We start from the raw sequence: 20,863 nt of genomic DNA, 5'->3' as shown, positions 1-20,863 counted from the left end.
GAAATGGTTTTGATCTGTTTAACAGAATGATCAAACAGCGATGCATATAATTTGTTTCTCAGTCTATTCACAGTCATAATATAGACAAGTGAGACACTGGGAATGTCCATATTTCCTCTTATGCAAAAGCTATGCTCTATCCTGAGTACTCCACACAGAGCATACAAACAGACAGCCAATACTCTGGGCAAAATAACTTTACTTGTATATCAAGACTTTTGTGATAGTTCATTCCTACTTCCACATTCTGCTATAAAAAATAAGAAATTCTAGAAAGACATGAAATTTTCAACATGATTCATTGTCATTCATTTATTTATTCAAAATATTTATTAGGCAGCAACTATTCTAGCTGCAGGGCTGTGATCCTTTATCAATGATAGTGTGTGGAATAATGTGTTTTTTTATTATTCATCACTTGAGAATGTGTCAGTTAGGCAAGAGACTTTGAGAAAAATCCACTGTATCAGATAAAACACTGGAGGAGGATATTTTAAATCAGTTGTTGATGTAGTAAAATAGGGCTTCTTAAAATGTGGGAAAAAATACATTTCCCACATCATGCCATTAAAAGTTTTAAAAATAATGAATACTTTTCTTTAAACTCTCTGGAGTGCTTGCATCACGTGTATTGATATTTAAGAATATTGTGTGAATCATACATAGGATGTTGAGAAACATTGCTCCTCACTGATGTTTTATGAATTGGAGATTCCTATTCCTTATTAGGTTGGCTTGGAGAAGAAAACTAGAATAATTAAGGCCAGGTGCGGTGGCTCACGCCTGTAATCCCAGCACTTTGGGAGGCCAAGGTAGGTGGATCACCTGAGGTCAGGAGTTCGAAACTAGCCTGGCCAACATGGTGAAACCCAGTCTCTACTAAAAATACAAAAAATTAGCAGGGCCTGGTGGCATTTGCCTGTAATTCCAGCTACTTGGGAGGCTGAGGCAGGAGGATCACTTGAACTCAGGAGATGGAGATTACAGTGAGCTGAGATCGCACAACTGCACTCCAGCCTGGGCAACAAGAGTGAAACTCTGTCTCAAAAAAAAAAAAAAAAAAGCTAGAATAATTCAAAAAAGCAGTTTTGTTTTCTTTAAATTAGAAATTGGATGAACAAGGTTAATATATCCCAATGCAAGTGAAAGGCGGACCTGAGATACGTGTTGTCCTCTTTTGCTATAGAACTGAGAGGAGCAGCAAGAAGTGTGGAAAGCAGAAAGGACAATTTCTATCCACCTGAAGGCACAGATCTGAATGAGACAACCTAGCTGTGAGGTTTTAGAAAGATAGCCCTAGCATATGTTAACAGGAAATGGAACTATTATTGTGTGAAATGACATTTTGCTTGCTTATGTATAGGTAATAATGCTGCCTGTAGGTACATTTGAAAGTAGCTTTTATACCCATGTTATTATAATGGACTGATGATTATATGCTTATCTTTTTTGAAACAGTGTCATCTCAGAATAGCATGAAAGGCAGCGCCCAAAAGCAGTTCCTCACAGTTTTATACAAATTAATGTGAATAAAGTAGAACCATCCTGAATATGAGAAAACAATCCATTAAAATAGAACTTTAATTTTTTTCATATGAAAGATACTGATTGAAAATATAAAATAAATTTATTGGTAGCACAATATTAAAGATAAAACTTACCTATAATTTTTGACGAATTTTTGGCTCTTTTCATGAATTCAGAAGCATGACAGGTCTGAACTTTGTGTTCTTCAAGTTCACCAGGATGAGCTATCAGAGTTTGTATAGCAAATATAATTACTCACGTGAAAAATTATAGAAACAGAATCAGGAAATCAAGCTGGAGGAGTGCAGTAGACTGAACTGCTCTAGGTGTTCCTCAGTGGAATCCATGGTGTCATTACCTGGCAGAGTGAGATGAGTGGCAGCCATGTCTGCACCTGCCATACTCAGCCACAGCCACAGTCCTTCCCATAGTCACAGCCACAGCCAAGCCGCAGCCCAGGCCACCAGAAAGATGGCTGTAGTAGGACATGGTGTTCAGAAGTGGATGTTTCAGCTGTGGATCAGGGAATTATTTTTCTCAGTTTGAATGTCACCATCTGCAAATGAAATTTTATACACCTTCAATAGTGTATGAGGCAGTTCGGTTTCATATTTCAGAGAAAGCTGCATAATAAAACTTGACAAAATTTATTTCAGTAAGTACAGATATCCTTATAAAAATGTAACTATTTTGTCTGAAACTCAATAATAATGTCACACGCCCTTAATTAGAAGATGCTTCCTGTGTCTTGGTGATCTTCTCACTCTTGTTTGTTATTAAAGTCTAGACTCAGGTTCCTTAAAATGTTAACAATATGCAAGCCCTCTGATCCAAATTTTTTTCTTTAGTTGTAATGATTTCTACTGGTGAGTCAAATATGCAAGCAGAAACTGGAAGTATATTTATTTGAGTGAGGAAGTGATACAAGTGGAAAGTTATCTGAAGTAAAATATCTTGTAAATTACACAATTTCTTTCCTTGGGGTAAACAACTTTTCATCCCAAATAATATTTTATATTGATTATTAACAGTGAACTGACCACATTTACAATAAAATGCTAATATAAAGTCACATATGTATTTTTTTTTATCTTGAGAGTCTTATTTATTTGTTAGCATGATTTTGCTTCTATGTCAGATCACTGCAAACATTTATTTAGAAATCGAAGTATTGGTGTGAGGTCTCCCACATCTCACCTCTCGGGTTCCCGTATTTTCACATTTGTTTTGATGTTCTCTTTGGACTTCTCCAGCAAAGCGTTTTTGAGACAGTGGAAAATAAATATATGAAATAGGGTAGTGGATCCATATAGCAGTCACCTGGGGGAATAAGGAGTATTTGTTGTAAACAAGTAAGGACACACATCTGAGGACTAAGATAAGTACTTAGTACATACATCTAAGTAAACACACATCTAAGTGCTAAGCTTGACCTAGAGGACTTCCTGTTCCAACTTTTAGCTTAAATATTTACATTTAATAATTTGGTGCTTTTTCTGACAAACTTAAAACCAATAGATGTTGTTATTTAAAAAAAAAAAAAACATATAGTGGATCTCTTATTGCCTAAACAAGATCACACACTAATCTGCAGTAACAAGCAAGTGGACATACATAAATATATATGTACATTTTAAAAGGTGCTTATATGTTAAAAAGAATTTTATTATGATGTTTTGATATAACTGACCTGAGATGTTCATTATAGTACTATGCTGGTTACCAATATTGTTTGCCAAACTTGATGGACTCTAGTGGTAATAAAGATGAATAGTTGCTTTGTTATCACTATTCTCCCCTTCTCTGAATATAATAGTTCTTTTTTTATGCTGGGCATGATCAACTTAGGAAAAAATCCTCTAAATTTCCCAAGCTTCTTTGAAACCCACTCTAGTCATGTGATGAAGTTCTGAACAATGCATAAAATTTAAGGTATAATATGACGGCTTTCTGGATCCTTCCTTAAGATTCAAGTTGCATGGAGTCTACCATCTTCTTTGTATATTTCTTGGTCCTCTTCCCTAGGACACAAATGCCACCATCTTTGACTATGAAGATGAAGGTCACATCTTACGAATGATGAAGCAATGATTTAGAATGAGTCTGGTTCACTGAGGACTAGAAACCAGCTAGAGATGACTTAAATCCAGACTTTGATTATGTGAAAGAGAAATACATTCTTAAAATGTATACTATTTCTATCACTTGCAATAAATTCTACTCCTATCTAATACAACAATATAGAAAAAGGAATGAGAAAATTCTGCTAGGAACCAAATTTTAGACAGTGTTTCCACTTAAAAATTAAATATATCCCTGGGAACGATGGCAGCAAATATAAGAAAAGAAAAGCCATGGGCTATATTATTCTCTTTGAAAAGAGCCTCATTTATTCTATACAGATTAATTGCCCCTAGAAAGTGAATTTTAAGTGGGGTTAGTCACTTGAGTTCTTATATTTGAGATATTGAAGACTTTGTCACTTTTCTTTTAAAATTCTTGTTGGAATATGTATCTATTATTTGAACCATACTTTTTAAAACCAACACACAGAGAGTCAAAGAGCGTAGCGTTATTTCTTAATTAAATAACTCCCATATTTGAGGATTTAAACCAAAATATTTCAGGCATGCTTCTGTCTCAAGTAACCTACCACCAAGAAATAATGGTGGATAGGATTAGTTTGTTTGGAGTAATGATTTTAAAACTCTTCGATCATAAAAGAACTTACTGAGGATCTTGAAAAGCCATTGTTTATGTGTTATATTTACTGATATTCATCTTTTTAAAATTAAAATTGATGATTTTAAAATATGAGTTAATCAATTTCAAAATAACAGTCATAATTTCATATTTTTAGAAACATAATTTTTTTAGAGCAAAAACTTCTTAGGAATAGTGGAATGTTTTACATGTTTGGTCAATCTCTTTAATATCTGGCTTAATGGAAGACAGTTTCTCATATCTGATTTAGCTTTTAGTCTGTTGTGATAACATGCATATATCTGGAAAATTCCACTGTTCATTCATGAATGTATGGCAGTAAAAATGAAAAATGTATTATGAAAATAATTTTGCCCTTATCGAGACCTCAGAAGGGTCTTTGGTTCCCACACGTGTCCCTAGACCACACCTTGAGAAAATTTGGTCAAGAGCAGTGATCTTCAAACTTGTGAGATGAGAAAACCATACTGTAAATATTTTGAACCTGCATTCCCAATTTCAATTCAACCATTTATTTATAAATTTTATACATGTGTTATTGCTAATAATCATTAGCAATAACACATATACAATATGTGTAATAGTAAATATATTATTTTAGGTATGTTTTGATATTTTAGAAAATTTTGTTTAAGAACTGGAAATGCATAGATTTCGAGTTCTGTTTCTAGATTCATTTTATTCTAATTACTGGAAAAGATATATTGTTTGCTGTATTCATTAAACCATGATACAAACTTTTAATCCCATTATCTAGTTGTATAACTTGTTTTTTAAATTTCCCTAATAAATATAGTTTCCTTAATGTCAATAGTTTATTTTTACAGATTAATTGAGAAGTTTGATTTTCATACCATGTGGTAAAAACTCACTAAAACTCTTTCGTTTGGAAAAAATGTAAAACCCAATTAGAATATTCTAATAGTACACAAATACCAGTTTTATAAAGTATACAACTAGATAAAATTTAGTAATATTACAACAGAAACAATCTTGAATATTCATGAAAAGATGCTCTCTCACAATATAGCAGCATGCCTAGAATACTTTAGGAGCTGTTGCATGAATGCAATGAAATATGAAATGAACTTCATTATCAAAATCGCCTATCATAAAGAGATTTCCTATAAAGACATCCAGGTTCCCAGACATGGCACAGCACTTCCTGTATACAGGATCTATATCAACAACATCAGGCAACTGAGAGGCTTCATAGTGATGAAGCTACCAGAAGGCAGACAACTTGGAAAATTCATGGAAGCCACAACTTAAAATGTGTATGTGTTTCTATGTGCTCTGGAGAAACAAGGACAGTCAGCAGCATGCAGCCACCAGCCTTAGGTGTGTAGCTTGTCAAGCTACCAGTAGGAACTATTTGAAGAGAAAGCAATCAACTGTGTCCCTACAGAAGCTCAGTTTTAAATAGTGTGAGAAATATATAGAAGGACAAAAAATAGGAAAATGAAATAAGATGTAGTGTCAACCCCTTGGGATAGTAATTACGCACAGGTTTCCATCTTACCATCATCCACATGCAAAGTTGACAATGAAAATAATAAACATGAAAACACACTATATTTGCAAACAGACTAAATTTATTTAAAGGACTTAAGAATCAAAGAATTGCATTTTAAAACATATTCTTTATCATCTTGCACAACAGAACCAGAGAAAGACAGCATCTGTAGTTCTTTGATAATAGCCTAGTTTAGGTTTCTGCTATTTTGAAGACACAGGATCAGATGAACAAGAGCAGCATGAGAATCCAGGTTTCACAAGCAGACAAATCTGGTGAGCTCTAGAATTGTTCAGTAGAAACCATATGACCAATATCTTCCATAGCAAGATGGGCAGCAGTAGCCATTTCCATAGCCTCCATAGCCACGATAACCACATCCATAGCCACGATAACCACAGCCATAGCCACAGCCAAGCCCACCATACCCATAGCCACCGTAATAGTTGCTGTAGTAAATCATGGTGTCAGAAATGGATGGTTCAGGTGTAGAAGAGGATGTTCTTGAATTTGAACATCTCCATCTTCACAGGTCTTTTATACTTCCTCAGTAGTAGGTGTGGCAAATCACAGGCAATGTTGCTCTTATTATGAATTATTTTGGGTTGACCGCTAACACCGCGAAGGCAACAAACACTCTCATAAATCTCTTATTTCATTAGGCATAGTGAAGCCTTCATAGCTAGGATTCCTCTAGTGTTGTGTCAAGATTTTCACAATCAAAGAATGTGATTTGAATGACAGATTTTTTTTAACCTGGTTTTAACATCCTTTTTTCCTGAGAGCACATACTAAAATTTCATGATGAGATTCTATGAAATGACAGAAACTATGCAAATCTCATCTGATTCAAATTGGTTTTGGCTTGTTAATTCCTTTATATTCATCTACCAGTTGCAGTTGAAGAAGTCTGTCTGCATAGCTCTGGGGAGACAGATGTGCCTAAGGGGCAAGTCTTTCGAGTATGAGATCTGTAATACTGCCCAATATTTCTTCAGAGATAGAACAGTTTATCTGACGTTAAATACATAAGTCAGGTAACATTTTTACAGGATACAACTTTACAAACGTACAAATGCACTTTATTTTACTGTTACACCAAATTCTATCTTGATTCATTATTTCCACTAAATGGCAAAACATTTATTCTTGTCCCTTTCAGGTAAACTCAACAAAATTCAATCACTTTCTGGTTGTCAGTATTAAAATACAATTGCAATAAAGACATTATCATTCCTCATTCTCTGCCTGAGGTGTGCATCGATGTGCAGTGATATACTGTTGGTTTTGAGGAGGACCATACCTGTTCTGCACTGACACCTGTGGGTGGCATAACACATATTGCCATTTTCCATTGCCATAAAAATAAAACTCTGTTCAATCCATTACCTAGCATGAAGTGTTACATCCTTGGGTCTCTACAGCCAGAACAGCCTTTGGTTGTAGTAAGGAAATCAATGAGTCTCCACTCAGATCCACCTGGGTGAGAACCAATCATTGTATCTCCCCCTGCTTGTGCTATGTGTGTTGGGGAACTGGGTAGGACTTGCCCCTCCTCAGTAAAACCAGGATGTGACTTTCTCTGTTTTTAGATGTACATCCTCAATGCAGAGTTTCTCTTCCCTTCAGCTTCAAGGACATAATGCCCCTAAATGAGAACTTAAGCATGCCTGAGTTCTCTTATTCAATTGATCAACTCTCTACTGAAGCTTCTATCCAGAAAAACAGGGATGGGATGAAATAAGTAAAGACAGCAAAATTTATTCTAGTATTCTGGTTCCTACTATGAACCAAACACTATTCAAAGTGTCTGGTATATATCAAAAGATTTGATTCTCCAAATTTCCTTGTGGGGTAGGTATTATTATTATAATCCCATTTGCAGATAGGGCAGCTGAAGCATGTAGTTAACAGTGGTCAGACAGCTATGGATAGTAGAGGTAAAATTTGAGCCTAGAAAGCACATTACAGATATTTTACTCTTATTTACTATATTCAACTCACTCTTATAAAGTCATCTTACTAAGAATATAAGTCCAGAGGGCTACTTGACTTAATCATTCAATTTAGCTCTGATCTTCACTGCTTTGAAAAAAGATTAGGCTATAGTAACATGTTCCTCATAGTCTCATATTTTGCCAAAGACTTCTTGTTTGATGGTGGAAATATACTAGGTTGCATGAAAAGATACTTCTGCCAGTATTATTGTTTTAAATATGAAAATACCTATACTCACTTTTGAGCCAGAACACAAATATAACAAATGCCTTGAAATTTCAGGAAAATTTTTATAAAAATACAATTTTATAAATAAAATGAAACCTCATTGATTACGAATTTGAAACTATGGGAAAGAACTATTGTTTTAAAACAGTCACAAAAGGAAATATTGATGTGAGAAAGAAAAGTATAGTTTTCTCATGCCTGGTATTTTAGAATTTCAAACTATTGGCTTTGTGTCAACAGTCTCTGGAAGCTGAGTGACACTTTCTGGCTTTTAAAAGAAAACCATCTCTCATGTGAAAATGAGAAGAATTCCTAAAGGAAAACAATGGGTTTGGAGCAGCAGGAAAGAGATGGAGAAACTCAAGCTCAAGGGAGATTACCATGACCTGTTGAATGTCAGCAAAAATAAGGTAAAATTATTGGTTGTTTAGAACAGGTCAGTTTGTTTACTAAAATGCTATTTCTTGCCATAAAGGCTGGTTGGAAAATGGTAATTTGAATGTCTGGTGTGAGTAGAGTTTTAAAGATCAGACAGTTGATGCTCATTAAAGATGCACAAATGTTTCAGATGTGGCTAAACAATAGAAAATGTTCTAAATGCCACAAGGCCACGATTGAAAACCAAGATTCAACAAATTACTCATGCTGGTCCTTCAAATTAGCCAATGGCATGACTTGTGAATGGTTCCCACCCACACTGAGGCATATAAAAGGCCCTCTGCAGGGGAAGTGTTCATACTGAAGTCACCTACACTTCCTCCTACCCAAGGACAACCTCCACAACAAACACCATGTGTGGCAGCTACTACGGAAACTACTATGGCACCCCTGGCTATGGGTTCTGTGGCTATGGAGGCCTGGGCTATGGCTATGGAGGCCTGGGCTGTGGCTGTGGCTTCCGCAGACTGGGCTGTGGCTATGGCTGTGGCTATGGCTATGGCTCCCGCTCCCTCTGTGGCTATGGCTATGGATGCGGCTCTGGCTCTGGCTACTATTATTGAGGATGCCATGGGAGACTCTCACCCTCTATCCTGTGATACTGAGATTCACTAATTCTGAAGCCCACATGTTCTGAGATTTTCCCTTGAGAGATGATATCCTGCAATGGAAGTCTAATATGGTCTGTTGTTGAGCTACCATCTAACCTACAAATATCTTGAATTTCCATCATGAAACGGCATAAGGTAAAATTCACCTGTCAGTTCTCCTTTCATCAGAATGATGGTGTCACAGCATCTGCCTTGATGACTTTTATGATGGAGCTTTTTTCTCTGTTCACCTAATAAACACATTTAATCCAGAAGAGAAACCTGGTGTTTATGTCAATCATTTAATATTTAAAATTTCTTACCAATAGTTTTTGTTTCGGTCTGCATGAAAGCTAACAATTAAATTCTTTGGGAGATATTTTTCTTACAATTTCTAGAGAGGTTTCTTTACCAATTCAAAGCTCAATTGCTTTAGAAAAGTAACCTTTTTAATAAATTTCAGTTTCCTCCTTTGCTTCTAGGGGAAGAATGTATGTTGTGCTGAGTAATTCTCAATACTAAATTAAGTACATATCATTTATATGTTGGGTTTTGCATTGCCTGGTGTCTGTCACATAACAAAGAAAAAATTTAATTTTCCCAAGCCTTCTTGTGCATATCTCCTAAAATAAATGAATGCTTGTTACTATATCCTTCATTTTGAATCTTCCATTTTAAAGAAACTATTTTTTAATGAGACATAACCAAAGGAATAGTTTTATAATCTAGTATACTCTAAGCTAGTAATAGGTTATAAAGCTATTTGACCTGCATGGTGGGCCATAATAATTAAATAAAAACACTATTTCAGGTATAAACCGAGAAGCTTCAAAGTCTCACAAGGCTGCAATTCAAGATCTTAAATGGGGCTGTGATTGTACCCAGGGCTTAGCTGGGGAAGGATCCATTTCCAAGGTCATGCCTTTGTTAGCAGACTTCAGTTCCTTGCAGTTGTAGGACTAAAGGGCTCATTTTCTTGTTGACCATTTGTTGCAGTGCCTTGCAAGCTATCTTTTGGAGGCAACCCTCAGCTCCAAAAGGATGCTCACAGTTCCTTGTCAAAGAGGTTTCGAAACATAATTGCTTGTTTTTCAAAACCAGCAAGGGAGGGCAAGAGACTCCAGCAAGATGGGTAGTACAGTCTTATGTAACATAATCACATAAGCACACATAATCATAAACATTCACCGTATTCTATTGGCTAAAAGCAACAGGTCTCACCCTCACTCACAGAGAGGGGCTTACACAAGAGTACTGACATGTGGAGGCAGCAATCACTGGGCATGTTGATTCTTCTCACTGCAAATTCAATGCATACAGTAGTTTTCCCTTAACCATAATTTCAGTTTCTGCAGTTTCAGTTACCCAAGATCAGCCACTGTGAGAAAATATTAAACTATTTTCAGAGAGAGAGAGAGAGAGATGGGTGGGGAGAGAGAAAGACCGTATTTACGTAACTTGTGTTCACAGTAATTGTTATACGTTCCTTCTATTATTAGATATTGTTGTTAATCTCTGTGACTATTTTGTAAATTAAACTTTATCACAGGTATGTATGTATACAGAAAAAACATACTATGTATAGGCTTTGTTACTATCTTGGTTTCAAGCATTCACTGGGCATCTTGGAACTTATCCTTTGGGATAAGGGGGGATGACTATACACCCTTCATAATAGGAATTAGGAAGTTGTCCTTCATTTTAAGTGCTCTTTGACAATTTGTACAATATTGGGATTGCTTTGTCTTTAAATATTTGGTAGAAGTCTCCTGAGAAGTCATCTGGGTTTGGGCTTTTTTGTTGTTAATTTTTATTTTTCTTCTTTATTTAAAAACTCTGTCCCTTAAAGTCCTTTTTTAAAAAACTTTGGCTGGGTGCTGTGGCTCATGCCTGTAATCCCAGCACTTTGGGAGGCCTAGACGCTCAGATCATGAGGTCAGGAGATTGAGATAATCCTGGCCAAGATGGTGAAACCCTGTCTCTACATAAAATACAAAAATTAGCTGGATGTGGTGGTGCGTGCCTGTAATCCCAGCTACTCGGGAGGCTGAGGCAGGAGAATCGCTTGAACATGGAAGTTGGAGCTTGCAGTGAGCCGAGATTGCGTCACTGCACTCCAGCCTGGGGAGAGAGTGAGACTCAGTCTCAAAAAAAAAAAACCAAAACAAACAAACAAACAAACAAAAAAACAGAAACAAACAAACAAAAACACTTTTATTTTAGGTTCGGGGTACACATGCAGGTTTGCTACTTAGGTAAATTTGTGTCACAGTGTCATAGCGGTTTGTTGTACAGATTATTTCATCACCCAGGTAATAAGCTAGTACCCATTAGTTGTTTTTCCTGCTTCTCTCTCTCCTTCCACCTTCCACCCTCCGCTAGTCCCCATTGTGTGCCCTCTATGTGTCCATGTGTTCTCATCGTTTAGCTCCCACTTATAAGTGAGAACATGCCGTGTTTGGTTTTCTGTTCCTGAGTTAGTTTGCTGAGGATAATGGCCTCCACCTCTATTCGTGTCCCTGCAAAGGGCATGATCTCCTTCATTTTTATGGCTGCATAGTATTCCATGGTATATGTGTACCACATTTTCTTTATCTAGTCTATCACTGATGGACATTCATGTTGATTCCAAGTCTTTGCTATTGTGCATAGTGCTGTAATGAACATATCCATGCATGTGTCTTTATAATAGAATGATTTATAGTCATTTGAGTATATACCCAGTAATGGGATTGCTGGGTCAAATAGTAGTTCTGTATTTAGGTCTTCTAGGAATCACCAAAGTCTTCCACAATGACTGAAGTAATTTACATTCCCACCAAGTGTATAAAAGCATTCTTTTTTCTCCACAACCTCGCCAGCATCTTTTATTTTTTGACTTCTTAATATTAATAATAGCCATTCTGACTGGTGTGAGATGGTATCTCATTGTGGTTTTGATTTGCATTTCTCTAATGAACAGTAATGTTGAACTTTTTTTCATATGATTGTAGGCCGCATATATGTCTTTTTTGAGGAGGGTCTGTTAATTCTTTTCATTAACTTTAAGGAAATGAATCTGTTTATGATTTCTAAGTTGAAAGGTGTCCATTTTGGTCATCTGCACTTCTCCAGGACATTATCAATTTATGTACATAGAGCTCTGAAACCCAGTCTTATATGGTATTTCAAATGTCTTCTGTTTCAATGTTTATTTCCCTCTTACTATTAATTGTGCATATGGTTTCTCGATTTTTTTATTTGATCAAGTTAGCAGGTAGTTTGCAAGTTTTGTTAATCTTTCAAATAATAGCATTTCATGTCATTACATGTATTTTTTCTTTTTGTACCTCATTAATATCTCCTTCTCTATTTATTATTTTAATCTTTGTGTATTTTTCATTTACTTAATTGTCCCTTGGGAAATATTTGAGCTAAAACATAATTCATATTACATAATTAATAAAATATAATTAATATTTCATAATATTAATTTATTTTCTTCTATTTTTACTAATAACATGTCAGTGCTATGACCTAACCACTTTAAAAATATTTCTCATAGGCCCTGTTACAGATTATTTAAACTATCATTAATTATTGAAAACTGGTAATTATATTTGTGTGTCTTCTTTCAACCAAGAACATTTTTTTAAATACAAGGCTAGTTACTTTCCAGGTTAAAGGATTTTTCTGTTCTTTGTTCTTGTTAGTAGTTATTAATACTGTTGTGTGACATCAGAGAGTACCTTTCCCATTATTTCTATTTTATAAAATGAATCTTTTCTGCCGGACATTATGTATGACCTTTGTGTGGATGTTCCATGAGAACTGGAGAAAAAAGGTATATTATTTATTATCAGGGCATAAAGGTCATTATTATCAAGGCATAAAGGTCAATCTGTATAAATGAGAGGTACCTTTTGAATATATTGTTTACATCTTATCTCTGCTTGTTTATTTTTTCCACTTGATCTGTCTTGTTCCAAGAGTGCTGCTTATTAGTGTGTTTCTACTTATGTCTCTCAGTGGCATGTATCTGGTATCTGTGTCTTCATAAAGGGGGTCTTAGCATTATTTGGTGCATAAATATACATATATATATATATATAATAGATATCTTGTGATTTGCGTGTCTCTTGCTTGGTAAGTTTTCTTCTTTATCACTTTTAATGCCTTTTCCCTCATTTCTATCTATCTGACAGTGGAGTTGTAATGTTTTCTATTGGGACTTTTTTCCCAGACACCTTTGTGCATGGCTTAAATTTTGCATTTTGAAATCATTTTGTTTCAGGTGTTTATATAAAACATATAGTTAGGCTTAGTTCAACAGCCAAATTTAAAATGTTTATTTTAATTAATTAAATTCACATGTATTGCCATGACTGGTAGGTTTGGTCCTATTCTTTGTGCTTTAATGAATACCCACAAAAATAAAAAAAATTTTAAATGGTATTTTGATGGTTGGTAGTTATATTAGTGGCTATCTGGTTACCTTTGTATATATACTAATTTTAATGTTCTCTGTTCCCTCTTTTTAAATTTAACATTTTATTATCTGACACAATAGCTTATATTAACTTCCTCTCTTGTCTATAAAACAACGATTAGCTTGTTCTCTTTTCCTCTTCCATTCTTCTTCTATTATCCCTTTGTCATTTAGTTGGATTATAACTACTTTTCCATCACAAAATATATTATTTATGTATTATTAATCCTCCCATCTAATCCCTATATTTGGTAGCACACCAAATTCATATCATCACACACATACATACACACATACATTCATACCAAAACACATATGTTTGCATCCCCACACACTCACAGACACACACATACACACATATATATTCAATACTTTGCTTAACACTTCCCATCCATCCCTTGATTGGATGATGCTCACCCTCTAGGGTGTTACTCTATATGGGCTTGTGGATGCAAAAATGTCTACTTTTTGTATGTAGGAAACTGTTGTTCTAATCCATTGATACATGGAGGGCAGCTTTGTTAAATATAAAAATCTTGGATAACGCTTTATTAGGTTCTTTAAAATGCTTTTCTTTTTGTCTTTCTTTGAATGTCACTTTTGAAAATTCTGATTAATAGCCTAATTATTTTCCTATTGTAAATTATGTAATGGTTTTCCTGAGAGCTTTCAGTGTTTGTTTATCATTGAAATCTAATATTTTAATAGTGTTTATATTATAATTGGTAATTCTAGATTAATATTCACTGTCCCTATTTAGGACATGTCAATAAGTAATTCAAGTGAAAGAAGAAAACAAAACAAAACAAAATTAACACCCCAAATATCATAGCTAAACCATGACCAGTAAAGACAAAGGAAAAGATCTTGAAAGCAGCAAGAAAGGCCAGGTGTGGTGGCTAACATCCGTAATCCCAGCACTTTGAGAAGTGGAGGTGGGAGAATCACTTGAGGCCTCGAGTTTGAGACCAGCCTGTATAAGATAGTGAGACCCTGTCTCTAGCAAAATTACAAAAATTAGCCAGGTGTGGTGGTGCAAGTCTGTAGCCTCAGCTACTCGGGAGGTTGGGGCAGGAGAATTTCTTGAACCTGGGAGGCAGAGGTTGCAGTGAGAAGAGATCATGCCACTGAATTCCAGCCTGGGTGACAGAATGAAACCTGCCTCAAAAAACAAACAAACAAACAACCCAAAGCCACATGAATTTTGAGTTTTACTTTTAAGTCCTTAATCCATCTTGAGTTAATTTTTGTATAAGGTGCAAGGAAGGGGTCCAGTTTCAATTTTCTGCATATGGTTAGCTAGTTCTCCCAGCACTGTTTTTTAAATAGGGAATCATTTTCCCATTGCTTTTTTTTGTCAGGTTTGCTGAAAATCAGTTGGTTTTAGGTGTGTGGTCTTATTTCTGAGTTCTGCGTTCTGTCCCATTGATCTTTGTGTCTGTTCTTGTACAAGTACTATGCTGTTTTGATTACTATAGTTTTGTAGTATAGTTTGAAGTTGGGTAGCATGATGCCTCCATCTTTGTTCTTTTTGTTTAGGATTATCTTGGTTATTTGGGCTCTTTTACTGTTTCATATACATTTTAAAATAGTTTTTTCTAATTGTGTGAAGAATGTCAACAGTAGTTTCACGGAAATAGCATTGAATCTATAAATTACTTTGGGCAGTATGGCCATTTTCACATTATTGATTCTTCTTATCCATGAGCATCGAATGTTTTTTCATTAGTTTGTGTCCTCTCTGATTTCTTTGAGCAGTGGTTTGTAGTTCTCCTTGAAGAAGTCCTTCACTTCCCTTGTTAGCTGCATTCCTAGATATTTTATTCTCTTTGTAGCAATTGTGAATGGGAGTTCATTCATGATATGACTGTCTGCTTGTCTGTTGTTGATATATAGAAATGCTAATGAATTTTGCACGTTGATTTTGTATCCTGAGACTTTGCCAAAGTTGCTTATCAGCTTAAGAAGCTTTTGGGCTAAAACGATGAGGTTTTCTAAACAAGGCATCATTCTTCAGTATGCCAATTGCATTTTTCAGCTCCAGAATTTATGCTTGACACTTTTTAATTATTTTAATCTCTGTTAAGTTTATCTGATAGAATTCTGAATTAATTCTTTGTGTTATCTTCAATTTCTTTGAGTTTCCTCAACCCATCTATTTTGAATTCTCTCTCTGAAAGGTCACATATCTCTGTTTCTCCAGGCTTGCTTGCCAGTGGCTTATTTAGTTCATTTTGTGGTCATGTTTTCCTGGATGGTGTTGTCGCTAGTAGGTATTCTTCAGTGTCTGGGCATCAGAGAGTTAGGTATTTATTGTAGTCCTCACTGCCTGGGCTTATTTGTAGCTGTCCTTCTTGATAAGGCTTTCCAGATATTTGAAAGGACCTGGGTGCTGTGAGCTAAGCTGTTTCTACTTTTGGGGGCACCTCAAGCCCAGTAATGCTGTGGTTCTTGCAGACTCATAGAAGTACTTCCTTGATGTCTCCCAGACAAGATCTGGGAGAATTCTCTGGACTACCAGGCAGACACTCTTGTTTTCTTCTATTTTTTTCTCCCAAATATATAGAGTTTTTGTTTCTGTTCTGAGTCACTAAAAGCTGGGGGTGGAGTGACATAGGCACCACTATGGCCAACACCACTATGACCGCACTGGGTCAAACCTGAAGCTAGCATAGTGCTAAGAGTCTCACCCAAGGCCTGCTGTAACCACTCCCTGGCTACTGCCTATGTTTGCTCAGGCCCTGGTGTTTTTAATCAGCAGGTGGCAAAGCCAGCCAGGCCTGTGTCCTTCCCTTCAGGACAGTGAAGTTCCCCAGGCCTCAGGTGGGTCTAGGAATGCCGTCTGAGTGTCAAGGACTAGAGTCAACAACTTTGGAAGTTTTCCCGGTATTCTATTGTATTTTGGCTAAGCTGGCACTCAAACCACAAGACACAGTCCTTCCCACTCTTCCCTTCCTTTCCAAAGATGAGGAGCCTCATCTTGTAGCCACTGCCACTCCTGGCCATGAGGAGTATTGACAGAGTACCTCCTATATTCCCCTCAGGCCCAAGTTTCCTTAAGTCAGCTGTGGTGAATGCTGCCTTGCCTAGGACTCACCCTTTAGGGCAATGGATTCCTCTCTGGCCCGGGGCAGGCCCAGCAATGCCATCCAAGTGTCAAGTCTTAGATTCAGGGACCCCCAAAAGCCTGCTTGGTGCTCTATCCCCTTGTGGCAGTGTTGGTACCTAAGGTGTGAGATAAAGTCCCCTTTACTTTGTCTTCTGCTTTTCTGAAGCTGAAGGAGTTTTGCCCTGTAACCACCACAGCTGGGAATGTACTGAGTCTCACCTGAAGCCAGCAAATCTCAGAGGCTCACCAAGGCCCTCAATGTAGTACCTGGGTATCACTGCTAGTTATCCAGGACTCTAGGACTGTTAGTTAACAGGTGATAAATGCTGGGTCCTTTCCTTCAAGGCAGTAGTTTCCCTTCTGACCCAGGGTGTGTCTAGAAATGTTGTCTGCAAGCTAGGCCCTGGAAAGGGGGCCTCACAACTCTGCTGCCCTATTCTGCTGTGGTTGAGCTGGCATCCAAGATACAAGACAAAGTCCTCCCCTCAAAGAGAAGGAAGAGGACTCTTTTGGAGCTGTGAGCTGTGTAGCCCCTAAGGTTATGGAAGACATGAGGCCAGCATTCCCTTCGCTGCCCAAGTGGTGTCTCAGTATGTTGCATTCTCCCCTCCCCTCCAGTCCACTGGCTCTTGGCCTGGTTCAGCCCTAGGACTTTCCTAGAAGTTGCAGTCTTTATGGCCTTGATTGCCTCTCAAGTTTACTTAGAGAGAGAGAACACTTTGGCCCTTGATGGAGAGGTTTGCAGGCACTCAAGTTTGGACCACAGGGATCGGTGATTCCTGTCTGGTCAGGCCTGGTGTAAATGCTCCCTTGTGTCTGTGAGTGTCAGCTGAGTTTGCCCTGGCTTTCCTTTCTGCTCTAACAGAACAACACTGAGTTTAATGCCTCACAATTGCTGTGTTCTCTGTCCTCCAGCACCCAGAGATGCTCTCTGCACCAGGCTGCCCTTGTTGGGGATGTGGGGAGGTTGGCATCAGCAATCCAGGACTGTCTCTTCTATCTGTTCATTACCTCCTTCAGCAGTATGAAGTAAAACCAGGTACTATGAGTGTTTACCTTATTTTTGGTTCTTATGAAGGTGTTTTTTTTTTGGGTGTAGACAGTTGTTAACTTGCTGTCCTTGTTGGGGGAGGGGAGGCAATTGGTAGAGCTTTCTATCTTGCCATCTTGCTCTGCCTCTGCCTCTCATTTGTTTCTTGAAGCATGGTTTCCTTTTGTACTTTGAACATATGTAAATGGCTAAAATACTTGTCTGGTATGTCTAACATCCGGATGCTCTCAGAGACAGTTTCTGTTGCTTGATTTTTCACTGGCATATGGGTCACATCTTCCTGTTTCTTGCATCTTCTCTCTCTTTCTCTCTCAACCGGACATTTTAGATTTCATATTGTATAAACTGTAGATATTCTCTCCCCCCTGCTCCAGAGCTTATTGTTTCCTTATTTGCTTAGAGACTAGGCTGGGCTATGTTATTGAGTTCAGCATGAAACTTTTGATGTTATTCCTTGAAAGGCACAGCTACAGCATGTGTACTGTATTTCTGAGGTTTTGTCTGAACCCTCTTAGATTTTCTCTTTCCTTCCACTCTCTGATAAGCAGTTGGACTTTGTTGGTATTACACTCAGCTGTTAGGCACAATAATTTTTAGGGGATTGTGTCATTATTTTTGACAATGCTCTTGGATGTAAACTGCTTCACAATCTTATTCAATTAAATTTAGACTCATAACACAATTTTAGTATAAAATACAGTTATTGTTTATAGTAGCTATGCTGTATATTAGATATCTTGAACTTATTCATCTTATAACTGAAGGTTCATACTCTTTGAATAACATTTTCCATTCCCCCAACTTCCAGTCCTGGCAACTACCATACTACTCTGTGTCTTATCAGTTTACTAACAGAGTAGATATTAAGGGTACTCACCACAGGGGTGGAAAAGGTAATCATGTAAGGTTATGGATACATTAATTAGGTTGTTTGTGGTAATTATTTTAATATATATGTGTGTGTGTATAAAATCACATTGTATATATTAAATACATACATTTTTATTTGTCAATGACACCTCAATAAAGCTGGAAAAAATGAATAAATTTGAATTCTTTGTCAAAGTTTTTGAGGCCAGTCTGAAATCTGCTCTGAACCCAGAAGGGCTTCTCCTGGCTATCTTTTCTGGTTCTCTCTGATACACTTGCTGGCCTATGGTTTAGTTGGTTGCTTTCAGGGTATATTAGTCTGTTCTCACACTGCTGATAAAGACATACCCGAGACTGGGTAATTTATAAAGAAAAAGAGGTTTAATGAATTCACAGTTTCACATGGCTGGGGAGACCTCACAATCATGGCAGGAGGCAAAAGGCACGTCTTACATGGCAGCAGGCAAGAGAGAATGAAAGCTAAGTGAAAAGGAAAACCTCTTATAAAATCATCAGATCTTGTGAGACTTATTCACTACCACGAGAACAGTATAGGGGAAAACACCCGCATGATTCAATTATCTCCCTATGGGTCCCTCCCAAAACACATGGAAATTATGAGAGCTACAATTCAAGGTAATATTTGGGTGGGAACACAGCCAAACCATATCACATGGTGAAACCAGTTTTCTCTTAATTACTTATCACCAAAATCGCCATTGTTTCAAAGTACAAACTTAAGTTAAATCTTCTATACTCTCTTCTAAATCAACTAGTTCGCTTGAGAAAAGATTCAGGTCTCTATGTTCTTATGGCTTGCCTTTTGTCTGTGCAAAATATTGAAGCAACTACTCCAGAACTGGGAATAGGAACAACTACTTGCTTATTTTCTCATAAAGACATAACATCATTACTAGCACTCTCTGGGTTTGGGCAGTAGCTTCTAGTTTTTTAAGCTTGCAATATCTGTCATGAAAAATCCCTCTTATGAATGATCAGGGTGGTGGAGAGAGTGATAGGAGCTTAAGATAACCGGCCTGTCATGCCTTTGGTAGATCCCTGGCACTACAAGTGGGAAAAAGGTAGAGGAATGGAGACACATACCTCTTGGTCAGATTCACTTGGACTTTAGCCACTGCCACACAGAACTGGACATGAGATATGCTAATCACCTGCACACAGAGGAGAGATACTGTAGCCCTTCAGATGGGGATAGAAGCAGCACTATAAATTGGTCTCACTACCCAGAGTGGTGGGTCTGTCATGGTGAGCTGGAGGAGGAAGTACGAAAAGAGCTGATTGTGAACAAGTGAATGAAGTCTCTCACTAACCCTATATTTAGTAGATTTTCTTGAATAAATGTGTCTTTATTTGCTGTGTGGCCTTAGGATAATTACCAAAGACTTTAATTTTTCTAAAGTATATAATAAGTCTGATGAGGGCCTGATATTTGATGAGCAGTTTTCTGAGTATGATGGGTTATTGAGTCCAAAGTCAGGTTTTACAGAGTTCTTACTCTGGCTTTTTTGACCATGCTAAAATAGGACATTCTGGGAATCTGACTCCTAAGATTCCTGCCTACTATGGCAGGACAAAAGCCAAGGCTGTGACAAAGATGCTTTCTTCAGTCTCCCTTCAGTTTCACTGCCTGTCAATACTTGGAGATGTCAGAATGATACGGCTCTATATGTTGTCTGTCTTTAAATGATGAAGAATTTTAAAAAATTCTTTATTATTGTTTCATCTAGATGTTTTAAAAAATCATGTATTTGGAAGCTAGTTAAGAGTTTAGCCAACTTCATACTATAATAGCCATTAACAAAGTAATTTTGTATGAATATTTTATTAGTTGTAGAAACTCCAAATTCTAACATTAGTCACTAGCAGATTAGAAGATATTTTTGCTTTATATTTTTTTCAATGTCGACTGATAAATAATAAGTAGAGTGAATAAAGAGCAGCTTTGCTTAACTTGAGCACGGCTGGCAAACTGAAGTCTATATTTTTCAGCTTGTATTTTGGGTCAGACTTGTGTCTTCAAGAAGAAAGTATTACCTGAGGTAGCAGATATTGACCTTGATAAAAGGTTCACAGAAACATACTTAAATTTGATGGACTCTCTGTGGCCACATGGGAATGACACTTGGAAGTGCTGTCTATGCAGCCACCAGGCATAGGATGAGTTCAAGAGTATATTTTTTCAGAGTTAAAAGAAACAGTCATAATATAGGATTTAGAGAAAAAGTTACAGCTATCTAGAGCCAAAAATGCAACTAAGTATCAAGAAATGTAGTGTATGTGCAACAGAATAAAGTGATGAGAAGGGAGGTACTATTGTTGCCAA

General features: G+C 36.9%; 3 protein-coding genes across 3 annotated transcripts; 1 reads left to right on the top strand and 2 right to left on the bottom strand.

Annotated features, from left to right (window-relative positions):
* Nucleotides 1-1,823: 1,823 nt before the first annotated feature.
* On the bottom strand, nucleotides 1,824-2,047 carry KRTAP20-4 (keratin associated protein 20-4). Its single transcript, XM_031005110.2, has one exon. The coding sequence runs from the start codon at nucleotides 2,014-2,016 to the stop codon at nucleotides 1,882-1,884; it is 135 nt and encodes a 44-aa protein (XP_030860970.1). The 5' UTR covers nucleotides 2,017-2,047; the 3' UTR covers nucleotides 1,824-1,881.
* Nucleotides 2,048-5,887: 3,840 nt separating this feature from the next.
* KRTAP20-1 (keratin associated protein 20-1) lies at nucleotides 5,888-6,260 on the bottom strand. The gene has a single exon (XM_031005090.2). The coding sequence runs from the start codon at nucleotides 6,228-6,230 to the stop codon at nucleotides 6,060-6,062; it is 171 nt and encodes a 56-aa protein (XP_030860950.1). The 5' UTR covers nucleotides 6,231-6,260; the 3' UTR covers nucleotides 5,888-6,059.
* Nucleotides 6,261-8,746: 2,486 nt separating this feature from the next.
* Nucleotides 8,747-9,289, top strand: KRTAP6-1 (keratin associated protein 6-1). The gene has a single exon (XM_019017679.3). It carries the CDS (start codon nucleotides 8,785-8,787, stop codon nucleotides 8,992-8,994), a length of 210 nt encoding a protein of 69 aa, XP_018873224.3. The 5' UTR covers nucleotides 8,747-8,784; the 3' UTR covers nucleotides 8,995-9,289.
* Nucleotides 9,290-20,863: the final 11,574 nt, after the last annotated feature.

This window comes from Gorilla gorilla, chromosome 22 (assembly GCF_029281585.2).
Source record: "Gorilla gorilla gorilla isolate KB3781 chromosome 22, NHGRI_mGorGor1-v2.1_pri, whole genome shotgun sequence".
NCBI lineage: Eukaryota > Metazoa > Chordata > Mammalia > Primates > Hominidae > Gorilla > Gorilla gorilla.
Note: the sequence above shows the minus strand (reverse complement) of the source record. Positions and strands in the feature narration are given on the sequence as shown.

Coding starts and splice junctions, on each gene's coding strand:
- KRTAP20-4 (XM_031005110.2), bottom strand. CDS start 2,016: ATGTCCTACTACAGCCATCTTTCTGGTGGCCTGGGCTGCGGCTTGGCT.
- KRTAP20-1 (XM_031005090.2), bottom strand. CDS start 6,230: ATGATTTACTACAGCAACTATTACGGTGGCTATGGGTATGGTGGGCTT.
- KRTAP6-1 (XM_019017679.3), top strand. CDS start 8,785: ATGTGTGGCAGCTACTACGGAAACTACTATGGCACCCCTGGCTATGGG.